The sequence below is a fragment of the Dysidea avara genome, chromosome 5, assembly GCF_963678975.1.
Source record: "Dysidea avara chromosome 5, odDysAvar1.4, whole genome shotgun sequence".
NCBI lineage: Eukaryota > Metazoa > Porifera > Demospongiae > Dictyoceratida > Dysideidae > Dysidea > Dysidea avara.
In genome coordinates this window covers 5,524,382-5,550,610 of record NC_089276.1, presented here as the reverse complement: position 1 = coordinate 5,550,610, position 26,229 = coordinate 5,524,382, and the positions used below count along the sequence as shown (strand labels likewise).

At 39.0% G+C, this 26,229-nt stretch overlaps 2 protein-coding genes across 2 annotated transcripts in view; one reads left to right on the top strand and one right to left on the bottom strand.

Annotated features, from left to right (window-relative positions):
- Nucleotides 1-26,229, bottom strand: part of LOC136256563 (receptor-type tyrosine-protein phosphatase S-like) — a 105,656-nt gene that overhangs the window by 41,093 nt on the left and 38,334 nt on the right. Inside the window, exon 2 of the mRNA XM_066049541.1 lies at nt 2,108-2,449. Within this exon, the coding sequence (XP_065905613.1) occupies nt 2,108-2,449 (342 nt within the window). The remainder of the gene's footprint in view (nt 1-2,107; nt 2,450-26,229) is intronic.
- On the top strand, nt 16,551-18,703 carry LOC136256416 (uncharacterized). The gene is made up of 7 exons (XM_066049370.1): nt 16,551-16,919; nt 16,982-17,165; nt 17,227-17,395; nt 17,457-18,018; nt 18,067-18,253; nt 18,303-18,540; nt 18,590-18,703. Exons 1-6 carry the CDS (start codon nt 16,551-16,553, stop codon nt 18,473-18,475), a joined length of 1,644 nt encoding a protein of 547 aa, XP_065905442.1. The 3' UTR covers nt 18,476-18,540; nt 18,590-18,703.

Genomic DNA, 26,229 nt, shown 5'->3' with positions numbered 1-26,229 from the left:
TACTCCTACTCTTCTTCTAATACCCTTTCCACGTTTTAGTCTTATTTGGGATTTAGGCTGTTTGGAATGTATTGATCTCAAACAACATCTACCCGGCTCACGTGATGCAATTTGGTTTCAGTATAATAAGAAGACTTTGACAACATAGTCATTAAAGGTCTTGGCTGTAAGAGGCTTAAGAAAATTTACTATTACAGCCCCATCTAGAATAGCAACTTCAGTATCAGGATGTGATGATACTACAACTGGGTCTTCATTAATGCAATTCTCCAAGCAAGTCAAGAGATCAGCCTTGGTGCCTTGTCTAAGCTTACCAACAATCAACAAGGAGGGAGGACATGCCTGATTTCCATGATGAAAGAAATCATCAATATCACCATTTCGTGACTAACAAGCAATGTAGAGCCTAGAGAGAAACATCACTCTTTAATGATGTAGCTTGAGACTAGCCTTTGATTTTTCTCTGGGTGGAGGTCAACTAAACAAGGGAAATTTGCCTTTTCTAATAGGCTCAGAGAGAGTAGTTGATTGCTCTAGTAATCTGTAATTTACAAAATTATTCCTCCTCAGCCTGACAAATAACAGATGCTGTTGTTTCATCTATTATATCCCTTACCCAGCCTTAACAGATTTTTGCTCTTTCATAAAAGGGTTCCTCATGTCTTGCATTACATCTATCAAACTTTTTACATGATTAGCGAATGTTATTTGAGCACTCTTTGTCTGATCATGATGCAATGCTACTGAGGATTTCTCATGTACCTTTTTAATGCACATTTCAAATTCTGTAGTCATTGTTGCCAGCTCAGGCCCAGCTACCATCCAACATCTGAGAGTTTTATGTAAGACCAATAGCTCCACTGTTGCACTTTACAAAAGCATTGTTTTGCTCATAAGCTGGTCAATTGCCATGGACAAAAATGGTTTTGTGATGTAAAGGAGTCTTTATTGAATTCCAAAGCAGTTACAGGATGTGTCATGTTGAGATTCACCATATCTCAAATATGGACAGGTAGCCACCTAGCATAGTTGGTATGGTCCAAACTAAAGAATTATGGTGCAAATTTCACCAGGGGTTCTATATACAGTGAGAAATCTGCTATGCAAAGAGACTTAATATATATCAAGACCAGGACCTCCAGATACAGTGCGGTATACCAGAACTGACTTTTTATGTTTACGTTGGTTACACCACACTTCAAATGATTCTTGCTGCTCTGTTGACTCTGTTAACTCTGTTGACCTTACAATTAAATACAGGTCATATCCTAATTACAATATATAAAAACACAAGGTTTGAATAGGTCACCATTAAGGTCACAGCTATATAGTCATGTGGCTACATTTTAACCAAACAAGGGCTCATTAGCAGAGGGGATGTCCTATTCCATTTTACATCACAATGTCTTAGCTATATTTAGATATTTGGATGTTCAAACTGGGTATTAAAATGGTTTTAAAGCTGCTAGAACTGGTAGAAAATGTCTTGAGCTGATATGGTGGTTGCCACATGTTGTTAATTATGAAAATCAGTCACATGAAATGATAGAAAAATAGCCATAATTTTTTAACAGAAAGACATACAGACTTGATTCAACTATCAAATTACTCTTTGTAGTGTGCCATTTCATTTGATACCCAGAATGACCACAATTGATTACAATTTCTAAATGTCATATTAATTTTAATAATTAATTAATGCGTCAAGGTCACAAAAGGTCAGAGTAGGAGGTGGCTCCACTTCTAAAAATACTTACTAGGTGAAGTTCTATAATCCTAGTTCTAGGTGAAGTTCTATAATCCTAGTTCTAGGTGAAGTTCTATAATCCTAGTTCTAGGTGAAGTTCTGATATTACAGGACTACTTAATTCAGGTGAGGTGATTGCCAACACAGGTGGCTTGTTTATTCTATTACAAAGAGTACAGAGGTGATGAAAACATAATTTAAACATTATGATATAAGCATGAGACAGACACTTAGCTGAGTACCTGCACAAATTTCTAGCTGTAGTTAATCATGCTGCAAGATTCAAGCCATGACATATCAAAGTAGTCATTAGTTATGATTTGATTCCAAGTCTGTATGCAATTTAATGTACACATATACCTGATATACGAAGTGTTAATGGTTCACTGATATAGCCATCACCACCAATGGTTACAGTACAAGTGATGGTACCAGCATCCTCTGCAAGTAGATTATTATCAGTTACACTTTGTGATGTATTACTACGAGGAAAACATCTTGGAGTAGCAGGATGATCATTATTGTAACATCCTCCAGTGTTCCACTGGTATCTGTCCACTGTAAATGCTGACCCATCACTTGATGTTACCATACATGTTAGAGTAACACTACTCAATATGGGATAGTCATAAGTAGATCCACTGACTAGTGTTCCAGGTGGATTTCTCATGATAGTGACTGTGTATGGCTGACCATTAGTACCTGCAATGACACACAGAGTTACACATATATACTTTTCTATAAAATAACTCTTAAAGCTCTACAAGTGCTTATTAATTTTACTGATCAATTATGGACATGTAGAATGTTGAATGGATTCTTTAAGGTTTTAAAATTATTACTATTTTTTGATTATTATTATTATGACTATTCACTAGGACCAGGTCACATACAACCAAGTACATACATCAACACGACAACCCCCCTGGTGAGGTTATGCATGTGACTAGATGGTGAAGGCATGATCAAAATAATTATGATCACAAATCAACTCCCGAGTCAATATGTCACAATAGTGACAGATACAACACAATAGTGGCATCGTAACTAGAGGCCACCAGTACCTAAGTGCCGGTACATCATTGGTGTGGCAATGGCACAGTGATGTGTACACAGTATATATGCATACAAAACATACAGGGGAGAGCTATACATTAGTGAAATACTCTGATAGAGTATTTCCTGATTAAAACGTTTCAAGATAATTGTAACAAATGTTGCTAACTTAGGAACACTAAAAGAACATAATGGGTGAAAATTGTGGGAAATTCCTGAAAGCATTTTGGGCATAATTTTGAGCATATACGAAGACAGACAAGCCAGCCAAAGCCAATAGCTAAGCCAGAAAGTACAATACAAGTAAACAATACAAGAAAACATTAAAACATGCACCATGCACTTTTAGTAGAGCGGCTTAGCCAAATATTTGTGCACTTTGTGCAGAAAGTATGACACTTTGCACATAGTATCTACCCACCATGAAGTGTATTTTGAGATATGGAGCCATTGCAGATTTGACCTTAGTCTATATATCACCCATACAACACTCGATTTGTTCAAACTAAGTGGCAATTGAAGATCTTTATCCAAGAAACAAGTTGATACTTGTTGCAAGTTCATAACATATTCCATTTCAAAGTTATGGTAATTTTTACCAGCAACAAATTCATATAAATTCAACTGTCCACGCAATTACACCCTTAATCTACTTTCTTTGTTTGCCATTCAATTATTTATTTTTTAAATCTAACCATGAGCACTGCAGGTTACATATACAACCAAAACATGGAGAGATATCCAGTAGTGAGGCATAGGGTTATGTACAACACTCCTGTTAGATAAATCAACATACATCATAATTTATGTACAGTTTTGTCATCAGACTAAACTCAAATTTGAGGTTGTTTATGGCTATAATGCATAAAACATAAAATGCATAATGCATAAAACTCATAAAACTCTAAGGTTATACATGCTACTATCAGTCACGTTTGCTGGAAAGCCTTAAAAGCATTATACACATCTAACATATAGCTAATTTTGTGAACTCACTATCTAACTACCATACGCAAGAGAATAAAACGTACATGATATGAAACTGACTGCTATATTACAGTAAGTGGCTGCTCTATTAGAGTATATCAACCTGTGTAAGTTGCAAGCTGAACACACAGAGCTTAGCTCCTGTAAACATGATAGGACCAATTACTTTTAGGATGGAGAGCTAGACTTTTTAGCAATTAAGTGTGTGTTCTATTACACAGTTTAATAAGTGACTGACTGCTCTATTAGAGTATCTTGATTGTACAGTACTAGACAATACAACCGACTTATTTCATCCTTCTTACAACATTATCTCGCAAGCGCCCTCTCTCTAATGCCGCAAAACACTGACAGCATTAAGCCACCTTGGTCAACTGCAAAACGGTAAATGGGTTTTGAAGCACACATCAGTGGGACTAATACTATTAATACTAATATGTCTACTTTCATGGATGATAGCTTGTCGCTTCATCTCTCTAGATTAACACCTGTTCCAAAAATGCACCGGCACTGACTGGAATGGTCATCACATGCTCATCTGTTTTGATCAGCTTTAAATAGAATTGTCACACCATTTCAATCACTGGCACGAAAACTCCCAATTATTATATGGTTGTGCCTTTGTTCACTAGCGATCTAAACCCCAGTTAGTGCAAGTTCATAGGCCTTGTAGTTTTCTCAAACATTATTTATTATTATTTATGACGTAATTTTAATCACATTTCTTATTAACTTTAGTACTTGTTTGTATAATGTATAATTATCACATTTAACCAGTGTATGACAGAGGGGCAACCTACTGTACATGTGCATACTGTTACTAATACACAGATGTGGTGTAAAATCTACGTACATACAGTACTGTATATAGCGGTGTATAAAGTGGAACATAAAGTTTTATGGTGAGTTACATGTACCTTATGTACAGTTGATTAACTCACTACTAATTAACACAGGGACAGTGTAGTTGTTGACCTGTTAGGTTTCTTTGGTGAGCTAATAGTGTTGAATTTTTTTGCTATAATGGAAGATTTACGATCAGTCTTGGCTTTCCAAATAAGCTATTTAATCTTATTTCTCTGCATCTAATAGGTGGGAAAGTTGTTCAGTGATTTAGAACTAAGGTATTGTTAAGACGCTGGTTTCTTCTTCTTCTTAATTTCTTCTTTGTGAATACTCTTCTTAAGCCATGGTGGTTTGTTTCTTGACTTATTAGGCTGAAGGGGAACAAATTTACTTGGGGCATCTAATACACTGTATGATATTCTTAAAAGTAAGCCAATTATCATTCACATTGTTGCTAGATAAAACATTTTTCCATTCACTATTAATTTTGCAAAGAACTGGTTCATTGCTGGTATATTGTCATTAGGGTAATTCCATTTTTTCCTTTCAAAATTAGAACCAGTAATTTCGAGATAGCAAATAACATTCCACAACAAAATTTCATGTTTACTACTACCAAGGGGAGACAAGTGGTTAATATTACTATCTTCTGTCATTTCAGGATTTGAATTGAATGAATACAAGATCTAGCAAGGAAAAACTTTGGCCATGTCTGTGTCTAGTTGGTTTGGTGACATGTTACGGACATTTAAAAAGCTAGCAGCTTCAAGGGATGTTGACGTGATCCAATTAACGTTAAGGAAATTGAAATCACCCATCAATAAACAATGAGAATATCCAACATACTCAGAAAGGTTTAGAATGAAATTAATCACTACCTTAGGTTTGTAAGAGTTTGCCAGACTTGTAAGTTCACCCATTTTCTTTGAGCATTTATCAGTACACAGGTAAATTTACAAGTAGTGTTGTGGGGAGTGTTATTAAGTGAAGGTCAGTTTGAAGATCGTAAGGTTAATGTTATTATCAGTGCACTAGGGAAGATCTATAGTCTCTCTTCTGCACTATTTTCCTGTTTTTTATACTGATCCTTTAGTGCTTCCTATCCTTATTCAACTCTTTAAGCATCATATGCAGTTGGTGATTTGCTTATCCCTCGGCTGGAGTTAGGTCTGAAGTTATGTAGATTTTACGATAAAAGCTAAAGGATCAGCTTTTCGTAGATTGATACACTTGTGGAGGATAAATGCTTGTGCTTTGACAGTGTCAACAGTGACTTTAAGTAATATTGGTTTCTTGGATTTCTTTCCAAGCCTAATGGCCTTTGTTACAGTGGCCTTGGCCCACAGATAGTTATTAAAAATATCAGAAACATGCTTTATATCTTCACACTATTACATTTCATGGTTTCAGCACAATCAGAAGTTGATTCTACAAGATTATGGACTATCAAATTGAGCTGTCTTTTCTCCCTAACTCTCTCCTCATTCATTGCAGTAAAAACCACATTAAAAACCATATCTGCTATAAGTGTAGGGCCAGCAGGTGGTTTGGTAGAGCTGTAAAACATTTTGCAACACTTTCGGAAAGTTGGAGTGTCAATTCTTCTTTCATTTCAAGCAGTTTAGATTCACCGTTTAAACCCCCATTCAGCTGCTCGAATCAGGACTCGGACTGAGCAGTTCGTTCTTGGGCTTTTCCAGGTTAGCTTTACATGTTCTGTATCTCGTACAACTTTATGGAAAGTCTAGCAAGTAGTACTTGGGGTCCAAACTTAAGCAGCGCCTGGCAGTGCGAACTCGCTCGGCGTAAATCGCTCATACTAACACCCTGTAAAGTTAAAAATATGCTATACAAAATATTTTATAGTGTATTATGTTATGCTTGTACACTGTATGCGCATTGGCTTTCAGTCCAGCTTGACATCACATCTTCGGTAGCCTTGTCTTCTGTATAGCTAGGAACCTTTTCTGGCAGGCCAGTCCCACTGAAGGTGCTCTCAAGGACTATTAGTTAATCACACATACAGTAGGAATGCACACAAACATGAACTAGCTAGCCATTATAATGTGCTTGCCAAACGTTAGCCAAAACGGAAACGCTTGCAAAATGCCAGCCAAAATGGAAACGCTACGCCAAAGGGAGGTGTAGTACAAAACGTTAAACGCCGGTGGAACAGGAACATTTTTTTGTCCACTACTGTATATACCTACCGTACATTTCCATTATGGTATCTTGAGCACAGTAGGGATATAATACTTCTTATTGTTTTACTGTGATTTAATATCATGGACCATTCCGGCTTGTTTCAGTACTTTTGATCGATGTGCTATGGTCCCTACTCTAGTTGAAAAATTCCAAGTTTTTCTGTGTACTTGTTTTGTTAATTTTTGTTGTTGTAAATAATTGCAATGACTGGTGAATTCATGCATACCGCATCTGAAATGGTGCCACGCGCCCCAGCTATATCAATTATCGTCTGAAAAGTGAAGTATCCATTACACTTTGCTGTCAGCTATGTTCAACCCGTTACACAGCATTTCGGATCAAGAACTGTTTGAAAAGCACCTCTGCAATCAAAATAGCCACTACAAAAAATACGGACGATTTCTGTTACTAAGGGAAGCCATCATGTGCTACCACCAAATCGAGACTTTTCACCGTCAGCAAAGATGAATGGGACACAAAGGAGGACACTGGTAAGTCCATGAAGAATGCATTGTACATACTGCGGTATGCCAAAAGGCACTTCTTGGGCCGAAGCGACATTGAACAGTGAAAGAATCAAGCCTGTACGTAACCTAAGCCTTTATCGAGTTACACTTGTCTGAAGGCATCAATCAGTTAGTTACTCAGTCAGTAGAAATTCCGTTAAATAATTTTAAAAAAAATCCGTAGTGACTTGTTGAAAGCGTTTCGGGCCAATTTGAAAGCTTGTTTGGGTTTAGTTTTACCTAACCAATACTGCCTCATCGTCGTAAGGGAAAATTGAGGCTGGTTTTTGGGTGATGTTATTTTGTGGGCAATGCCTACTCCTTTGTGGTCCCTACTATACAGTACAATTATATGATATTGATCTTTTTAACAACTTTCCAAGAAGGCCCATGTTACCTCTCAAAATTCTTCCCTGAGAGATGAGTGTAAGTTATATGCTACTATAAACTGTTGTGCAGTGTTATACACTATTACTCACTCACTTTGTGCAGCCAAACTAAATGGCGTTAGGTTCCTGCTGCAAACTCAAAAGTTTAAATTTTACAAGGGGGTTTCCTGAAACCCTTGGAAACCTCCCTCCCTATGTCCCTGTGCTGCTAGCCATAACAATGGTGACTATTTCAATAGATGCACACAACTACACTGAAACAGAAGAGAATAACAAAACTAATAAAAGGCCGGGAGCGAACTTCAATAGGTACCAGAATACAAGGGGAGCCATGGTACCATAACTGAAAAGTTTGGTAGATTTGTAGCCACCACTGACTCCGTCTAATTTCACTCCGTCTATCTCGTGTGATTTTTTTATCCCTTGAATTAATACAGCATGCTTTGTTTGCGGTTTCAAGAATGGGCCACACCCTAATAAAAACAGTGTATAGAATGCTAACTTAACTATCTCAACAAAAACATACCTTGTAAACAGTGGGCAGCTCTATCCAACTTTCCAGAGTATTCAAATTTATCATTACGTGCACCCCGTAGTCATTACTAAGCACTCAAACTGGTTGCTAGTATGACTAGAAAGGTGTTATATGGAAAACCTTCTGTTTTAACTATGGCACAGAGAGCTAATTCCTTCTTTTGGTTTTCCCTTTTGCTATCGATGATGTCAATACCAGTGAGTGTACGTTTCTATACCTTACTGTTTAGCTGTGAATTATTTATGACGTATCATGATGCAAATTTTTATTATTAGAACTCGGTTATAATTACTAGGACCGGGTCACATACAACCAAGTACATACACCAATGCGACAACTCCCTGGTGAGGCTATGCACTCGACTAGACTATACACTCGGTGAGAAAGTGCTAATTGTTTTACAGTACCACACAAATGATTACTGTACAAATTAGAATGGTATGGTATTACAGGCAACCTAATCAACTGGATCTCATCATTTTTGAATGACAGAACACACTGTGTTGTTGTCTTGGATGGTGTCTCCTCTCCCAGATGTTCAGTATTATCTGGTGTCCCTCAGGGCAGCCCAACTTCATTTTCCATCTATATAAACGATCTACTAGAAACTAGCTCAGTCAAACTTTTTGTTGATGACTGTATAATATATAAGGCTATTCATACCCCCAATGATGCTGTGAAGCTACATAAAGCTAGAAAATTGGCAACATAAGTGGATGGTAAGACTAAATGCATTGAAATGCTTTACTATGACGTTTTACACTCTAGAAGAAACACTATTATTACACCCTACAGGTTGCACAACCATCTTCTGTTACATGTCAACCACTATAAATATTTAGGTATCATAATCCACAGTGATCTGAAGTGAAGTGGCATCAACATATCCAATCAATTACTTCCTAGGCAAACCAGATGCTTGCACTATTAAAGCGCAATTTAAGAAACCCATCTATTCACCTCAGTGAGAGAGCTTACCTCAGCTTAGTGTGTCCACAAACTTGAAAATGGAACTACAGTTTGGAACCCACACTTAACAACTGGTAAAAAGGTGTACTGCTAAAGGGGTATTCCAGTGTAACACAGATGTTCAACGAACTCAGGTGGTAGTCGTTAGAATCTTGAAGAGAACAATTTTCCATAATTCATGTTGTACAATATTCTCAACCAAAACGTTTACTTACCACCCAAATACATACCTGAGTTCTACCTCCAGACATCACAGTACCAATTACAGACAAGATCATACCATGCGTTCAGACTGTTTGAATTATTTTGTAACAATGATACCTACAGGTACTCCTTCATACCTTCTACATCAAGACAATGGAACTTACTACTTCGTCACACTTTTGAATCGCAGACACTTGACCAGTTCAAATCCACACTACGTAATCATTACTTTGCAATTAATAGCTAAACTTCAACTGTGTATAACCTTCTATTTGTGAAGTTTCACAGTATTGATAAATAAATAAATAAAATAAAGGTGACCCATGCATTTTTCTTATTTCGAGATACTGGCTGCTTGCACAGGCATCAAATTTGCTGTGAAGATTCTTCAACAAACTTGTGGAAATTAGCGCAGAGATTTGTCTTTGCACTTCTTCTTTCTTGAGTTATAAAACAAAGAGCGAGTACCCCCAAGCGAACTTCGTAACTTCGTGATGGACCCCAACAATTATAATCTCATGTGCTAAAAGTTTACAAATTTATCACTGATGGTCCACCAAAAGTTTGGTGGAGATCCGGCTATCGTGTATTCCAGAATATCGCCTTTTACAATGCAGTGTAGAGCATGCGCATGCCGACTAGTTATTACAACAAATTCCAATAAACCACAAATGCCAACTTTATCAAATAACAAGTTATAAATGAAGTTCTGAACAAAAGAAAAGCTCTTGTTCCTTTTTGGGACACCTTCCTGTTGCTTGTGGAGTCGCCAAGCCTGGTCTTCGATAGGTAACGCCCCTTGTTATGTGTGATAAATCCAGCTGGAACATCGTCACTTCCTAAGAACAGGTGTACAATACAAATCACTCGAGAAAACGCAGGAAGAAAACGCAGAAAAACTGTGTTGGTTACAAATCAGCTTGTGTTCACATGTATCTTCAAAACTAGTACTAGCTTTCAGGCTAATTCACTCTATTGTCACTCTTGGACACCCATATGATCATTTGTGTGATGGTTTTCAAACGAAACAGGCTGTTTCTTGGCCAATTCATTTGACGCAAAAACGGCCGCCTAACACGGATACTTTGAGTATGCGTAATATTGCCAATTATGATGTAACAGCCGTATGTGGTCATGTGGGTTGTCCCTTGAATGGCTTCAAAACCCACTAGCACCCTTAAGGTGGCGTCATGTGATTAGTGTTTATGTAATAATTAAAATGGCAGCTGCGCATACTAAGGCCCATTGCCTTGTAACAAGAAGAAATTTGTTACTATTGTGCGAGTATTATTAAAGAAGACATTCACTAAAGTAAGTAGAGTACTTTAGAAGCTTTGTTTATGGGGATTTGGGTGGTTCGCGCGAAACTTAGGCGGCATACATCATTTGTGGTTTTGTATGGTATGCTAAAGTGTTAGTACAACTTTCTGCATCAGTTTTTTCTTGTATACTAGTGAGGGAGACCTCTGTATTAACGTAAAATAAGCGATTGCTTATTGTAGCAGGGCCGCATGTCGAGAAAAAAAGATTTTTGTACTGCCTGTCGATGGTACAGCAGGTTTTAGGTCCCTTCGCGGTGGCCAAAAGGGTTTCAAAATTCCATAGCTGTGTTTCAACCTGGCATAGGCTGAAGTTGTGTTGATTGCGTCCTGCTTGTGCTGCTAAAGATAGATTACACATTTTACTTCGCCATAATGTGCAACAAGCTTTGCGTAAACTGATGCCGAAAATATTTTTGCATGCTCTTACAATCGGCTCTATAGCGTTGTAGTTTAGCATCTAATGGCCGTACAAATCATCATGTAGGTAGAGGAAGAGCTGGTCTACGTTGTAACGGTGTTTGCTTTCGCGTAGCTCTACAAATGTGTTCACAACTGAATTTTAAAAATATCCTTCAAACCAGAAATTGTGAGGTAACCGCCACCTTAAGCAAGCCAGGTGGAAAGATGAAATACAATTGCAAGTAAACAAAAATACAGCTATAAATGTTTTTCCTTGTCTTGTGCAGCTGGTATGGCAAACTTCCTTTGTATTGGAAGAGACATAGCATGCCAGCTGGCAACACTTTCAAAAACAAATGAGCAGTAGTTTATTCCTCTAAATAGCTATTTGAATCTGCCCAGTCAATGTAGTGGGTGTCACATGCTAACTGTTTTGATCAACGTTAAATAGAATTGTCATACCGTTCCTATCACCTCCATGAAAACACCTGCCCATTATACAATTGTATTTTGTTCCCAACATGGATTCTATTCCCGGTGAGTATGAAGCCTTAGGCTTTGTAGTTTTCTCAAACATTATTTATTTATTCAACTATTTTTATTTCATTATTTATGATGTAATTTCAACCACATTTCGTATTATCTTTAGTACTTGGTTGTATAACTAGGCCTGGGGCACATACAACCAAGTACAATCACCAACAGGACAACCTACACCCTGTACTAATAGGGGCATGTACAAACAGTGCATGGCCAACACAGAAGAGATGCAATGAACACTTAATACATTTATGCATTTGTACACAATTTGTATCACATGATAGGCTTAAATCAGAGCGCTGGATTAAGACATGGCTGGAGTTTCCAAGAGCAGACCACAGTAAGATTGGGGTAAAAGCAGAGTAATTCAACTATCTGTAACCTACAACTGATATCTTAGTTATGTAGAGAGTATGTTTAACATGAACTAGGTCAACCCCAGAATACCACTGAGTGGGATACAGAAAACCACCCTGCCTCTCTCCAAACTCCAATAGCACTAGCATCAATGATTGTTTATTCAATTTTGTATTTCAACTTTCATTAAAAATGAAAAGAAATGTTAACATGTGTGTGAACCTTGGTCTATAGACGACCTCCCTTGTTTCCCTACTTTTTTATGACCTCTAATCAAACTTAAAAATTTTTTATACTTGCAGCATTGTTCAAGAAAATGATGTGTCGACTATTCAAATTTGCCAACCACTTGATACTCAAAAACAATGTTGAAGCCTTTATTTTCAAAATAGATTGTGGCACCTCTTAAGTGTGGCTACTATTGAAGGTATGGCATTTAACCAAGGTAATATGGTGTGCACACATGCACTTGCTCAAATGTTTGAAAACCAGACTTCGAGATAATTGCACCAAGGTTAATGATGTTTATTTTGTTATTATAAACTGTTAGATTGTGAGACTTTATGTGTACTTCACTTAGGCCAATTTTTGTACTTTCAAGTTATAAAATGGTTTGTGGTTACCGTTGTGTAAACAGCAACTTGATAATCAAACTCCTTGTTTAATAAACGAGTAATTTGATAATATAGGTAAACTGCTTACAAAGATGCCTTACACTCTATAAACCCACGCATACCACATCAAAAGAAAGGACGGCGCCAGAATTAATGGTTCGTCTGAACGTGCTCCCTAACTATCAAATACTGACTTGAAAGTGAAGTGGTCATTACACTTCGCATTCAGCCCATTACAAAGCACTACAAACGAACAAAAGTAGGAAAAGCATCTCTACAATCAATCCAGTCACCATGGAAATTACAGACAATTCCCATTTACAAATGCCACACATCGTGCTACCACGAAGGACACCTTGGGCTGTCAGCAAAAAGAAATGGAACACAAAGGAGGAAAAAGGTAAGTCCATGATACGTCTATTGTATGCACTGCAGTGAGGTTAGCACTTTCTCACAAAAAAGAACAACAACATTGAACAGACTTCAGCCTCACACACAATAGCTTCATGGCACCTTGGCAGTATTGGTTAGGTAGAATCAAGCGTCTCCAGAATGGCCAAAAATGATTCAGATAGATTGCCACAGAATTCTAACCAGGTGCACGCCCACAGCCAGCCAAAGTCCGGCTGTGGGCATGCGCCAGATTTACTGAAATTGTTTTCGGGAAAATGTGTGTGTGCGTGTGTGTGCGCGCGGGCGTGCGTGTGTGTGTGCCTATCTATCTACCCATCTATGTTTGCCCATACACACCCACAAGAGCAAATCCTTTTAGTGGTAAAAAGCAGTCAGCCTATAAAATTTAAATAAAATGAAGCCCATTAAACTTGAACATATGCAAGGTTTGCACTGAGGCAGTTTCTTTTCATTAGTTTGAAATATGGGTGTAGAGACTCTCTACAAATTTTGTGAACTACCTTCCAATTGGGCTCTTCATGTATTTAATAACAAAAAAAAAACAAAAAAAAACACTGTAATAGACCTCTTAGGCTAGTAGGAAATGCGTAGCTCTCAGATCGACCTGAAACGCTTTCAACAAGCTGCAATGGAATTTGAAAAATAATTTATTTAATGGAATTTTCTACTGACTGACTGACTGACTGATGCCTTCAGACAAGTGCAACTCGATAATGGCTAAGGCTATGGGCTTGATTTTTCACTGTTTGACGTTGCTTCGGCCTGACAGATGCCTTTTGGCATACCGCAGTATGTACAATGCATTTTCATAGTGTCCTCCTTTGTGTCCCATTCATCTTTGCTGACAGTGAAGTGTCGATTTGGCGATAGCACGTGATTGCTTCCCTTCGTAACGGAAATCGTCCGTACTTGTCATAGTGGCTATTTTGATAGCAGAGGTGCTTTTCAAACAATTCTTGACTTGTACTGCTGTGTAACGGGTTGAACATACTCGACAATGAAGCGTAATGGATACTTCATTTTTCAGACGATAATTGATATAACTGGGGCGCACAGCACCATTTCTTTCTTTTGGTATGCTTGGATTGCAGAGGTGCTAATCGAACAGTTCTTGATCCGAAATGCTGCGTAACGGTTGAACATAGCTGACAACGAAGCGTAATGGATATTTTACTTTTCAGACAATAATTGGGGTACGTGGCACCATTTCAGATGTGGTATGTGTGGACATACATACTATAGACTCTGGGTACGGAGTCTATAGTATCTATGGCATGGGTTCACCAGTCATAATAATTATTTACAAAAAAAGTTAACAAACAAGTACACAGAATTTTCGACTAGAGTAGGGACCATAGCACATCGATAAAAAGTACTGAAACAAGCTGTAATATTAAATCACAGTAAAACAATAAGAAGTGTTATATCCCTACTGTGCATTTCCATTATGGTATCTTCAGCACAGAAGGGATATAACACTTCTTATGGTTTTACTGTGATTTAATATCGAGTACTATTCCAGCTTGTTTCAGTACTTTTTATCAATGTGCTATGGTCCCTACTGTAGTTGAAAATTCCCTTTTTTTTCTGTGTACTTGTTCAGTGGAATTTTCTGCTGACTGACTGACTGACATATTAATTCCTTCAGACAAGTGTAGCTCGATAATGGTTAAGGCTATGGGCTTGATTTTTTCACTGTTCGACGTTGCTTCAGCCCAACAGGTGCCTTTTAGCATTATGATCCCTAATATATACAGTACTACCGTATGGACAGGCCACTGTGTGTTGTAATCTGTTTGTATGTGTCACGAGAGATCATAAGACTGACCATGTTGTGCTTGATTTAATGTGTCGGGAAAAACGTAATGGTGTAGCAGAGAGGGAGAGAAGTTGGATATTCATGGAGAATATTTTACATGGCCCTTTGAGCCAGACAAACTCAAACCAGCTGACATAGGATACACAAAATAATATAACTGGAGTAAGTGAGTAGTGTATCATACAGTACGATAGTAACTGTATAGTAGGGACCACAAAGCAGTAGGCGTGGCCAACAAAATAAAATCACCCAAAAACCAGCCTCAATTTTCCCTGACGACGATGAGGCAGTACTGGTGAGGTAAAACTAAGCCCAAACAAGCTTTCAGATCGACCCAAAATGCTTTCAACAAGTTGCTACAGACTTTTAAAATTTTTTTTATTTGACGGAAATTTCTACTGACTGAGTAAGTAAGTAACTGACTGACTGATGCCTTCAGACAAGCACAACTCGATAACGGCTAAAGCTACAGGCTTGATTTTTTCACTGTTCAACGTCACTTCGGCCCGACAGGTGCCTTTTAGCATACCGCAGTATGTACAATGCATTCTTCATGGACTTACCAGTGTCCTCCTTTGTGTCCCATTCATCTTTGCTGACAGGGAAAGGTGTTGATTTGGCGTGAGCACGTGATGGCTTCCCTTCGAAACGGAAATCGTCTGTATTTTTCATAGGCTATTTTGATTGCAAACGTGCTTTTCAAGTAGTTCTTGATTCATATTGCTGTGTAACGGGTTGAACATAGCCGACAGCGAAGCGTAATGGATACTTCACTTTTCAGACGATGATTAATAAAATTGGGGCGTGGCACCATTTCTTTTGGTATGCGTAGATTGTAGAGGTTCTTCCGGAAAAGTTCTTGATTCGTATTACTGTGTAACGAGTTGAACATAGCTAACAACGAGGTGTAATGGATACTTCACTTTTCAGACAATAATTGATATAGCTGGAGCGCGCGGCACCATTTCAGATGCGGTATGCGTGGGTTCACCAGTCATAATAAAATTATTTACAAAAAAAGTTAACAAACAAGCACACGAAAAAAATTGGAATTTTCAACTAGAGTAGGGACCATAGCACATCGATAAAAAGTACTGAAACAAGTTGGAGTAGTCCACGATATTAAATCACAGTAAAACAATAAAAAGTGTTATATCCCTACTGTGCTTGATCGTGTACTTGTATAATTTAAGAGTGGAGAGACTACATTTAATGGCATGCCTGAAAGTTTAAGTAGAAAGAAGAAAGTGAGAGGTGGACATCAGTCATCTACCAAGCGCACAATTTCTACGCTCTATGAAACACTAGAAATTACAGAAGACACAGAATCCATTGTGACTAACCCTGAAGGAAAAACTGGAGACCTTAAAGGTCAACTGAAATGGAAAATTCATGTATGATTTTATTGTATGGATGTATTGTTTGTATCAAGCAACGCACAAAAACACCATTTTAATAATTCAATTATGCTGATATTGCGAGATATTAACCCATAAAATTTGGTAATTTTGTGACATCATAAATCGTCACAAGAAGAGTTCCGGTACGCGTATTGCATAAAACGGCATAGCTGTAACTATCAAAATCTAGTTTAAATTCAAGTTAACTTTAACGCCTGACGATATTAGAAGCGAAGACGCTATGCCAAGACGTTGTGTAGTTGCTGGTTGTCACACTGAAGGAGGTATGGGCTACAGCTTACATGGATTTTCTAGCGATGCAGCTGCTCGCTCGAAGTGGGTAAGGGCTGTGCATCAACAGCTTAAGGATTGGAAAGGACTAACAACTGCTTCCTTAATTTGCTCGAAGCATTTCGAGCCTGAATGCTTTAACACAGAAGGGCGACTTTATCGTGAAGAAATGGGCATTCCAGCCAAGAAGCCGTGCCTCAAGCCAGATGCCATTCCAACTATTTTCCCCAAGCCTATTCGCAGTGGTAGCAGCAGCAACAGCTGCCAAGTGTCAACACAATCTCGTAGACCAGTTTCAGAACAAAGAAAGCAAAAAGCAGTATGTTGGAAAAAACAACATAGCTAATAATTATAATATGTCTTAAAACATTATTAATACAGATTGTTGAAGAGCTACTAGACACCAGCTCAACCATGCAATCAAGTGCGGATGATCCGAGGAGTAGTTCCCCAGTTGAAGACGTAGGCAGCCCTCTGTTGTTGGCATCTACTTCAACAGGTATGATTCCTATGGAAATACAGTCAGGAACACCTACGGAAATACAGTCAGGAGCAGATGACAAAGGTTAGCATCAAAACAAACTACAGTATGGAAATAGCTACTATACTCTGTATCCAATGAATAGACCCAATGACTACTCCTGGCATAAAATCAGTTGGAACCCAGTGTGATCTATTGGCAGCACCCCCTCTTACACTCATGTCTCATGCAGATACTACCACTGATTCAAGTGAGCCTGAAGATGGTGATATTGATGACTCTTTTCAAATTTCTCAAGATGAAGCCACAACAGAGTGAGTACTGATTCATCCACACCTATAAACAATTAATCATCACTAATTTGCATTAATACAGTGATGACAATCTGCAGCCATCCACTGAAACTGATCCAGGATCAACAAGGGATGAAATCAAATACATAATATTTAGATCAGCACTCATACAACTATTTACACACTGTGCACTGTGTCACAGCTCATGTCCTAGAGTCATAGCCAAGCCAAAGGGTACCTATGTTACTGTAAAGCAAGTATGCCATCATTGTGGATATCAAAGAGTGTGGGCAAGTCAACCACGTATCAAAGATACCCCTGCAGGAAATATTCTACTATCTGCAGCTATTTTATCTAGTGGAGAAACAGCTACAAAAGTCCTCAGGGTGCTATCTCACATGAACATTGCATGCATTACAGATAGAGCATACTACATCCATCAGAAGGAGTACTTAGAGCCAGCAGTCATATCAGTTTGGGATACAAAACAGGCAGAATTGCTAGCACAGTGTAGAGCTAGTGGCAATCCACTCACTATCGGTGGTGATGGATGTGCTGATAGTCCTGGGCATTCTGCCAAATATGGGTCATACGGAATAATTGACCTATCCTCCAACAAAGTTATCCACCTAGAGCTTGTTCAGGTTTGCCACAACTAATTTTCTTTATTCATAATGTTATTAACTATGCAGAGCAATTTGGTAACATCTAGCAATCACATGGAAAAGGAAGAATTGAAAAATGCTCTGCAATTTTTAATGGAAAAGTCAATAAATATAGGTGCACTGATTACTGACCGTCACAAGCAGGTTACAAAATTTGTGAGCCTAAGCTATCCAGATATTGACCATCGTTTTGATGTTTGGCATGTTGCAAAAGGTTTGTCATTTTGGGTACATGTTTGACTGTTTATAATGTTTGCTCCTAGGTGTTAAAAAGAAGCTACTAAAGATAGCTAAATACAAAGATTGTGAAGTGGTGGGTGAGTGGATTAAAAACATTACCAACCACATGTATTGGTGTGCGGCGAAAACACCGGATGGTGATGGGAAGGAGATGGCTATTCGGTGGAAATCACTGATGGAACGAACATCTATGTGATCAGCACGGGAATTGCTACCACACTCAAGACCTAGGGGATCGACGTAAAAAGTGGCTCCAGCCAGGTACAGTACAAATATTATGAATGGAATCTAATAGTTATAATTTAATAAGGTGGCAAAGCCTATGAAAAGGTCTGTGATGTCATTTGCAATGACAGACTCATAGCAGATGTCAAGAAGCTGTCACCACACCATCAGACAAGCAGCTTGGAGAGTTACCATAGTGTAGTAAGTAAACCATTTTGCTCCTAAGTTACTAGCCTTTTCTTATGAAGGAATGTACTGCAGGTAAGGTGATAATTACAATAATATACAAATGATTAAATAAATACAATGCAGGTTATTAATTGCTCTAATGCATTTTAATGAAAATTATGGGAGGAAACAGGTAGTAACGAAGTCTGGAGTGGAGAGGATGAGACTATGCTTTCCAAAGGCCAAGCAAGGAGAATGTACTCCTAAAATTGTTCCAGCACCACCAACATATCGTAAGTAACAAGGACAGTAACAATATTATTTATCATGTGCATTTACTAGACTACGCTGAGGAACTAATCAGTAAGGCTACACACTACATTACACACCCAGAGGAAAGACCTACAGTACCAAAGGGACCACCAAAATTAGCTAGTCAATGTAAACATCATTCCTCTCTTTCTTCGAGCCTGCTCTCGTACACTGGTTCAAAGCGATACGGCATCACTTCTGACGGTCCAGTCAACAACAGTTCTTCATCAGCCACAGAAGACAAAGATGTTGTCGATTGGGAATCGTCAGAATCACTATCATCAACCAAAGAGTCGCTGCAGCTATCACTTTCCGCCATTCTAACACATACAATGACCCGCTTCCGTTCTTTCAGTGACATCACGAAAATAATTATACGTGACGTAATAAGAATTTGTGGGTTAATATCTCGTAATATCAGCATAATTGAATTATTAAAATGGTGTTTTTGTGCATTGCTTGATACAAACAATACATTCATACAATAAAATCATGCATGAGTTTTCCATTTCAGTTGACCTTTAAAGCAGCTTGATGAAGAGATCCTGGATTTGGTGGAAGAAAGTGAAGTTGACAATGAGATTGAACAATCAGACATTTTTAAGGAAAGAATTCATGCAGCAATTATTGACTCGAATAAACAGAGCAGTTGAATACCGGCAAGCACTGCTCCTCCTTCTAGTGAAATGGACAGTGATTCACCTGCTGTGGTTACAAGTAGTGAGTCATCTACTGACATAGTAACCAGTAAGACAGCCACTGCTGTGGTGACAAGTAGTGAGTTACCTACTGACATAGTAACAAGTGAGACAGCTACTGAAACAGTTAATCCCACACTAACTAGTGTAACTCCGGTCTATGGTGTCCATGGTTACCCCTTCGGTTATGTCACCAAGCATTAAAACAACCACATCAACATTTAGTGTTGCAGCAACAGAATCAATTGTACTCCAGTTGCTCCTCTGATGTTTTCACCAACTGTTTCAATGGTCTTGATCTGTCCTCACCTCCCACTCATAAGTTCCTCCAGTATGTCAATGGTCCCGACTCTGACCACGGTTAGTGCTTCACTGTTTGGTACCCCTGTTAGCTCAGTGGTGGGGCATGCCACAAGAGTCAAGTTACCGAAGTTAGCACCTAAGAAGTTAATGGGGACCTAACTAGGTGATTAACATTTTAGTAACTGAAGGGGAAATAACTGCCAGAGAAAGAGCCCTTGGCATTCCCTGTCATGGACCTAAGAAGACAATGAAAGACCAAGTGTTCTTACTGTCACCAGTCAAAAGCCTCAAGTTCCTGCAGGACAGTGACCAGTGCCTCAGAAAGTAAGCAAATTTTGAGGACAGGTAGGCGCTTTGTGTGCTTGAGAAAGAACCACATGAACGGAGAGTGCCGCTCCACAATGATGTGCAATAAATGTAACAGGAGACATAATGTGAGCATCTGTAGTAGAGCCAGGGAGGCCGCTAAAATCTAATGGTAACTTATGACCAACCGACAGTAATTCTACAGTCCAGCCCACATCACAGGCATTGGTAAATTTACCAAGCAATCCTATTGCAACAACTACAGCTTCTTATACTCCAAGAACATCAGTATTGTTGCAAACTGCAAGGTCGTCCATGTGCAAGGTTAATAACCACCTACAGAAACTGGAGAAGTCCAAGTCATCTTTGATTGTGGGAGTCAAAGGTCATACATCACATATTGCTTGACTTTTTGTGCACAGAGACTATTCTAATCAAGACATTTGGATCTGAAAATTGCAGCAGTCAAGCGTGTGATGTTGTAGAACTGGACGTTTTACTGCAAATCAGAGGAAGCAAGAAGATGTTGCTCTTGTCAGTGCCACTAATCTGTGAGTCTATTTCAGGACAATCCATTTTTATGCTATTGACATTTATAAAGAGCTCGCATCTTTGAAGTTTTCACCTGCATAAATGTCTAGGATTGCCCGGACAATTCCCATTGTCTTAATCTGTCCTTTATTTTTACAGGATGTCCCAAGACAAACCTGTTCTGTCCTATAAACCTGTATTCACCCTAGTCCAAGGAGTCCCTGCAAGACCTGGGACACTAAAGGACATCCCAAGACAGTCCATGCATATTCACCTCTAGTGTCCCAGGTCCAAGTAGTCCCTGCAAGACCTGGGACACTAAAGGACATCCCAAGACAGTCCATGCATATTCACCTCTAGCGTCCTAGGTCCAAGTAGTCCCTGCAAGACCTGGGACACTAAAGGACATCCCAAGACAGTCCATGCATATTCACCTCTAGTGTCCCAGGTCCAAGTAGTCCCTGCAAGACCTGGGACACTAAAGGACATCCCAAGACAGTCCATGCATATTCACCTCTAGTGTCCCAGGTCCAAGTAGTCCCTGCAAGACCTGGGACACTAAAGGACATCCCAAGACAGTCCATGCATATTCACCTCTAGTGTCCCAGGTCCAAGTAGTCCCTGCAAGACCTGGGACACTAAAGGACATCCCAAGACAGTCCCTTAATATTCACCTCTAGTGTCCAGGTCTAAGTAGTCCTTGAAAGACCTGGGACACTAAAGGACATCCCAAGACAGTCCCTGAATATTCATCTCTAGTGTCCCAGGTCCAAGTAGTCCTTGAAAGACCTGGGACACTAAAGGACATCCCAAGACAGTCCCTGAATATTCACCTCTAGTGTCCCAGGTCTAAGTAGTCCCTGCAAGACCTGGGACACTAAAGGACATCCCAAGACAGTCCCTGACTATTCACCTCTAGTGTCCTAGGTCTAAGTAGTCCCTACAAGACCTGGGACACTAAAGGACATCCCAAGACAGTCCATGCATATTCGCCTCTAGTGTCCCAGGTCCAAGTAGTCCCTGCAAGACCTGGGACACTAAAGGACATCCCAAGACAGTCCCTGAATATTCACCTCTAGTGTCCCAGGTCCAAGTAGTCCTTGAAAGACCTGGGACACTAAAGGACATCCCAAGGAAGTCCTTGCACATTCACCTCTAGTGTCCCAGGTCCAAGTAGTCCCTGCAAGACCTGGGACACTAAAGGACATCCCACGACAGTCCATGCATATTCACCTCTAGTGTCCCAGGTCCAAGTAGTCCCTGCAAGACCTGGGACTCTAAAGGACATCCCAAGACAGTCCCTGAATATTCACCTCTAGTGTCCCAGGTCCAAGTAGTCCTTGAAGGACCTGGGACACTAAAGGACATCCCAAGACAGTCCCTGAATATTCACCTCTAGTGTCCCAGGTCCAAGTAGTCCCTGCAAGACCTGGGACACTAAAGGACATCCCAAGACAGTCCCTGAATATTCACCTCTAGTGTCCCAGGTCCAAGTAGTCCTTGAAAGACCTGGGACACTAAAGGACATCCCAAGACAGTCTCTGAATATTCACCTCTAGTGTCCCAGGTCTAAGTAGTCCCTGCAAGACCTGGGACTCTAAAGGACATCCCAAGACAGTCCATGCATATTCACCTCTAGTGTCCTAGGTCCAAGTAGTCCCTGCAAGACCTGGGACACTAAAGGTCATTCCAAGACAGTCCCTGTACATTCACCTCTAGTGTCCTAGGTCCAAGTAGTCCCTACAGGGCCCCGGGCTAGTCCCTGCAGGGCCTGGGACACTAAAGGACATCCCAAGACAGTCCCTGTACATTCACCTCTAGTGTCCCAGGTCCAAGTAGTCCCTGCAAGACCTGGGGCACTAAAAGGTATTCCAAGACAGTCCCTGTATATTCACCTCTAGTATCCCAGGTCCAAGTTGTCCCTGCAAGACCTAGGATACTAAAGGAAATCCTAAGGCACTCTTTCTCATCAAACTTTATTTCAGCAACAGTAGAACTTATTTAACTACATTATGTCCTTAAAACATTTTATAAGTAGTTGCTATTTTGAAGCTTCGTCTGTTCTCTTCGGTTGTGCAAATCACACATATATAGCAAAAAGAAAAAGAAAGTGCTCCGTGCCATGTGCCTGGTTATATGGCAGTAGCGGGATAACCATGAGAAGACCTGCTCACACACTTCAGTATCAACCTGCATGTATAAAAATATTGAGTGTTAAAATATCCACCAATAGGTGTAGTGTATAATACTTTGTTAAGTGCTTCAAATTTGTTGGGGTTGCAATTGTCTGTACACCACTTATCTTTGTGTCCAGTGAAATGCAATTTGTCTACCACAATCTCAATCTTCGCAAGCAGCTGTGCTATTGGAGTTACATCTTTTCTTGATTTGTTTTGAGCATATTTTCGAAGATGACATCCATCATCGTAACAGATGAACTCTAGTAGAAAACATTGGTTGCAATCATAAATTAAATGTACTTAATTTCTTTTCATGTTACAATGCTTTATGAGTTGTTACAAAATGTGTATTGACAAAGTCAAATGCTAATTAATAAATTGTTAATATGATGTTGAGTGTATAATACGTATGTAATGTAGCTTGCCGAACGTCTACAATTGTTTACGTGAAATGAATTTGTGTTTTTGCAAGCCTGGATAAACCTGAAGATTGTTAAAGTTAATTTTGTGTAATATGTACCTTTAAACATGAAAATTTGTTCAGGTAAGGTTTCCCATTGCACATTCAGTAATTGCAGCATAAAGGGCTTATACATTTAATATATTTTTGTGCATTATGTGCACTTCATACATCAATCTTATATTATAAAATGCAGTGTACGAACCTAGTTTACTTGTAGCAGTGGGATTAGTCCTCAAAAACTCATGCAAATTTGCATACACCTGAGACTTTGACTCAGCTGAAAATAATTCTGAAAACAAGACTATCATTCCACATGGCTTCATTCCAACTAGAATCCCTGTAATTGAATAAAATAATAGTTGTTAGTTTTGTTGGTAACTGTAGTACTAATTAAATGCAATGTTCAGTATTATGCATACGAATTATCACAATATTACTTATAAAGAAAGTACAGGTAAACAACGTCACAAAACACATGACCTATTATGGTATATTGTACTTTGCGTGGGAGGATCAAAGCGATGCCACGTATTGTATTCTCCATACAGTACTAATCAGCTGCATAACTGTACTGCATGAGTCATACAGTACAGTTATGCAGCTAATTATGAAAATACAGTACAGTTATGCAGAGAATTTATTTGTGGAATGTTACGTAAACAACACACTGTAAATCGCTAAAACCAGCCAAACTAATCCTATGAGTTCATTCTATGGCTAGGAATAGATTGTATAAACACTTACTGATCGTCTGATCACGAAGCTTTTTAAACACGACTCCACTAAGGCAGCACGATTGATCACGTGCGTGACACTATAAATCGCTAAAACTAGCCAAACTAATCCTATTATTTCATTCTACGACTAGTTAAACATTTACTGATATCATTATCACTGAAAATCGCAGCGGTTTGAGTACTAGAGAAAATCGCTCCGAGCCAGACGATCAGGAAGTAGCTACAATGTAACACTTAAAGCACCGCCTTGCTTGTGTGTATGAAAAATACAGTACTCGGGGGTGTCTTGAGGAAAATACAGCACTTTCCTTTGCCTCATGCTGTATTAGCCTCTCGACACATCCCCTCGTACTGTATTTTCTGTACACACATGTGGCGGTGCTTTAACTCTAACATACAGTAACTTATGCATCAAATTTAGATATCATTACAATGTTTTCCAAGATTTTAATATGGGACATCCACACCTATATTTAAACACTTAACCACAGAATGATTATAAATCATATCACCATCCTGGTAACTGTTACTACACTACGAGCTTTCTGGGTATGTTGATTTTCAAAGATGTGTGGAAGCCTCTATACTGGTCACCTGTGGCCTTAAGGGTCACTGTTGGAATAGGAATGTCCTAGCTAAGAAAAGAAAACCTTTTTATCATACAGTATGGGTTCCCTGTCATGCTTTTTGCCCACATTTTCTGTAGCAACTGAATTCATTGCAGAGATGTTTCTTGTACTGTTCTGCATTTGTAACGCTGTGTAACAAGCAGCGCATAGCTACAACGAAGCGTAATGGCCACCTCACTTTTCAGTGCGTAATTGATTATTGGGGTGCGCGTTCAGACGCAAAATTTTATTTTATGGAGTGCCTGGCGCCATTCTTTCTTTTAATGTGATATATGTGGATTCAGTAGTCATAATTGTGTTATTAAAAAAGTAAACAACCAAGTAAAAGGAAAAATTAGGAATTTTAAGGATCAAAGAACAAAAAAAGCAGGAAACAGGAAACAGCTACGCTGGTTGTGAAACAAGGGAGGTTGCTTATACACGCAGATATACTAGTGGACATGTAATCCCTAATTCAGCCATGTATTAGACTGAAGAATAGGGATTACATGTCCACTAGTATATCTGCAGGTATAGGCAACCTCCCTTGTTTCACAACCGGCATAGCTGTTCCCTTGTTTCCCTCCTTTTTTGTTCTTTGATCCCTAATCTGGCTTAAAATTCCTAATTTTTCCTTCTACTTGTTAATTAATTAATTAATTTATTTATTAGACAACCATCCCTCAGGGACCTGCAAGGAGGCTAACAGTAAGCCTGTGAAGCAGGGAGTCAGAAACATGTAACTGAAAACTATACTGAATGCAGAAAAAAATTTATGTGAAGAATCTGTACCTGTCAGTGTTAACAGTACATGCTAAATTAAATTCTATCTCTGCAGTACTCTCTCAGGAGGGCAGAAACATTTAGACAACTACTTGAAAATATAAACTAGATTGTTGGTCTGTTTGGAACATCACATGAATTTCAACAATCAAGTGGTCGGGGATTGCTGGGACAATTAGATTCGTGTAATTAAGTGGTCTTTAATAAAGGTGCTACGCAATATCATTGAAACATGTATACTATATGTGACTGGGCTTGCAAATGATAGGGAATGTGGGCACATATAAATGCCTAATTATCAAGCTTTCATGACTTGTAACTTTTGATACCATCAAGCTATGGCCATGAAATTTTTAGTACCTATTACCTATACTTAATTGGCAATATAGCACAAGTTACTGTACTCGAGTACTGAGATATGACTTGTTGTGCTTGGGTGTATATAGTTTGTGCCCACATGCCTTTTGTTACAGGCGTGGTCACAAATTTTGCACACAGCATTGAGGTGCTAAGTGGGTGACTGGGTGTATATTCTTTAACAAGACAATGGTTCCATTTTGTACATCATCCATGTGTTTCAGTTTATTCCAAAAAAACAAGAAGTTTGCGTAATTCATACTGATGGCATTAAAACTG

Coding starts and splice junctions, on each gene's coding strand:
- LOC136256416 (XM_066049370.1), top strand. CDS start 16,551: ATGCCAAGACGTTGTGTAGTTGCTGGTTGTCACACTGAAGGAGGTATG. Junction 17,396..17,456: donor CAAGATGAAGCCACAACAGA/GTGAGTACTGAT, acceptor GCATTAATACAG/TGATGACAATCTGCAGCCAT. Junction 18,254..18,302: donor TGTTTGGCATGTTGCAAAAG/GTTTGTCATTTT, acceptor GTTTGCTCCTAG/GTGTTAAAAAGAAGCTACTA.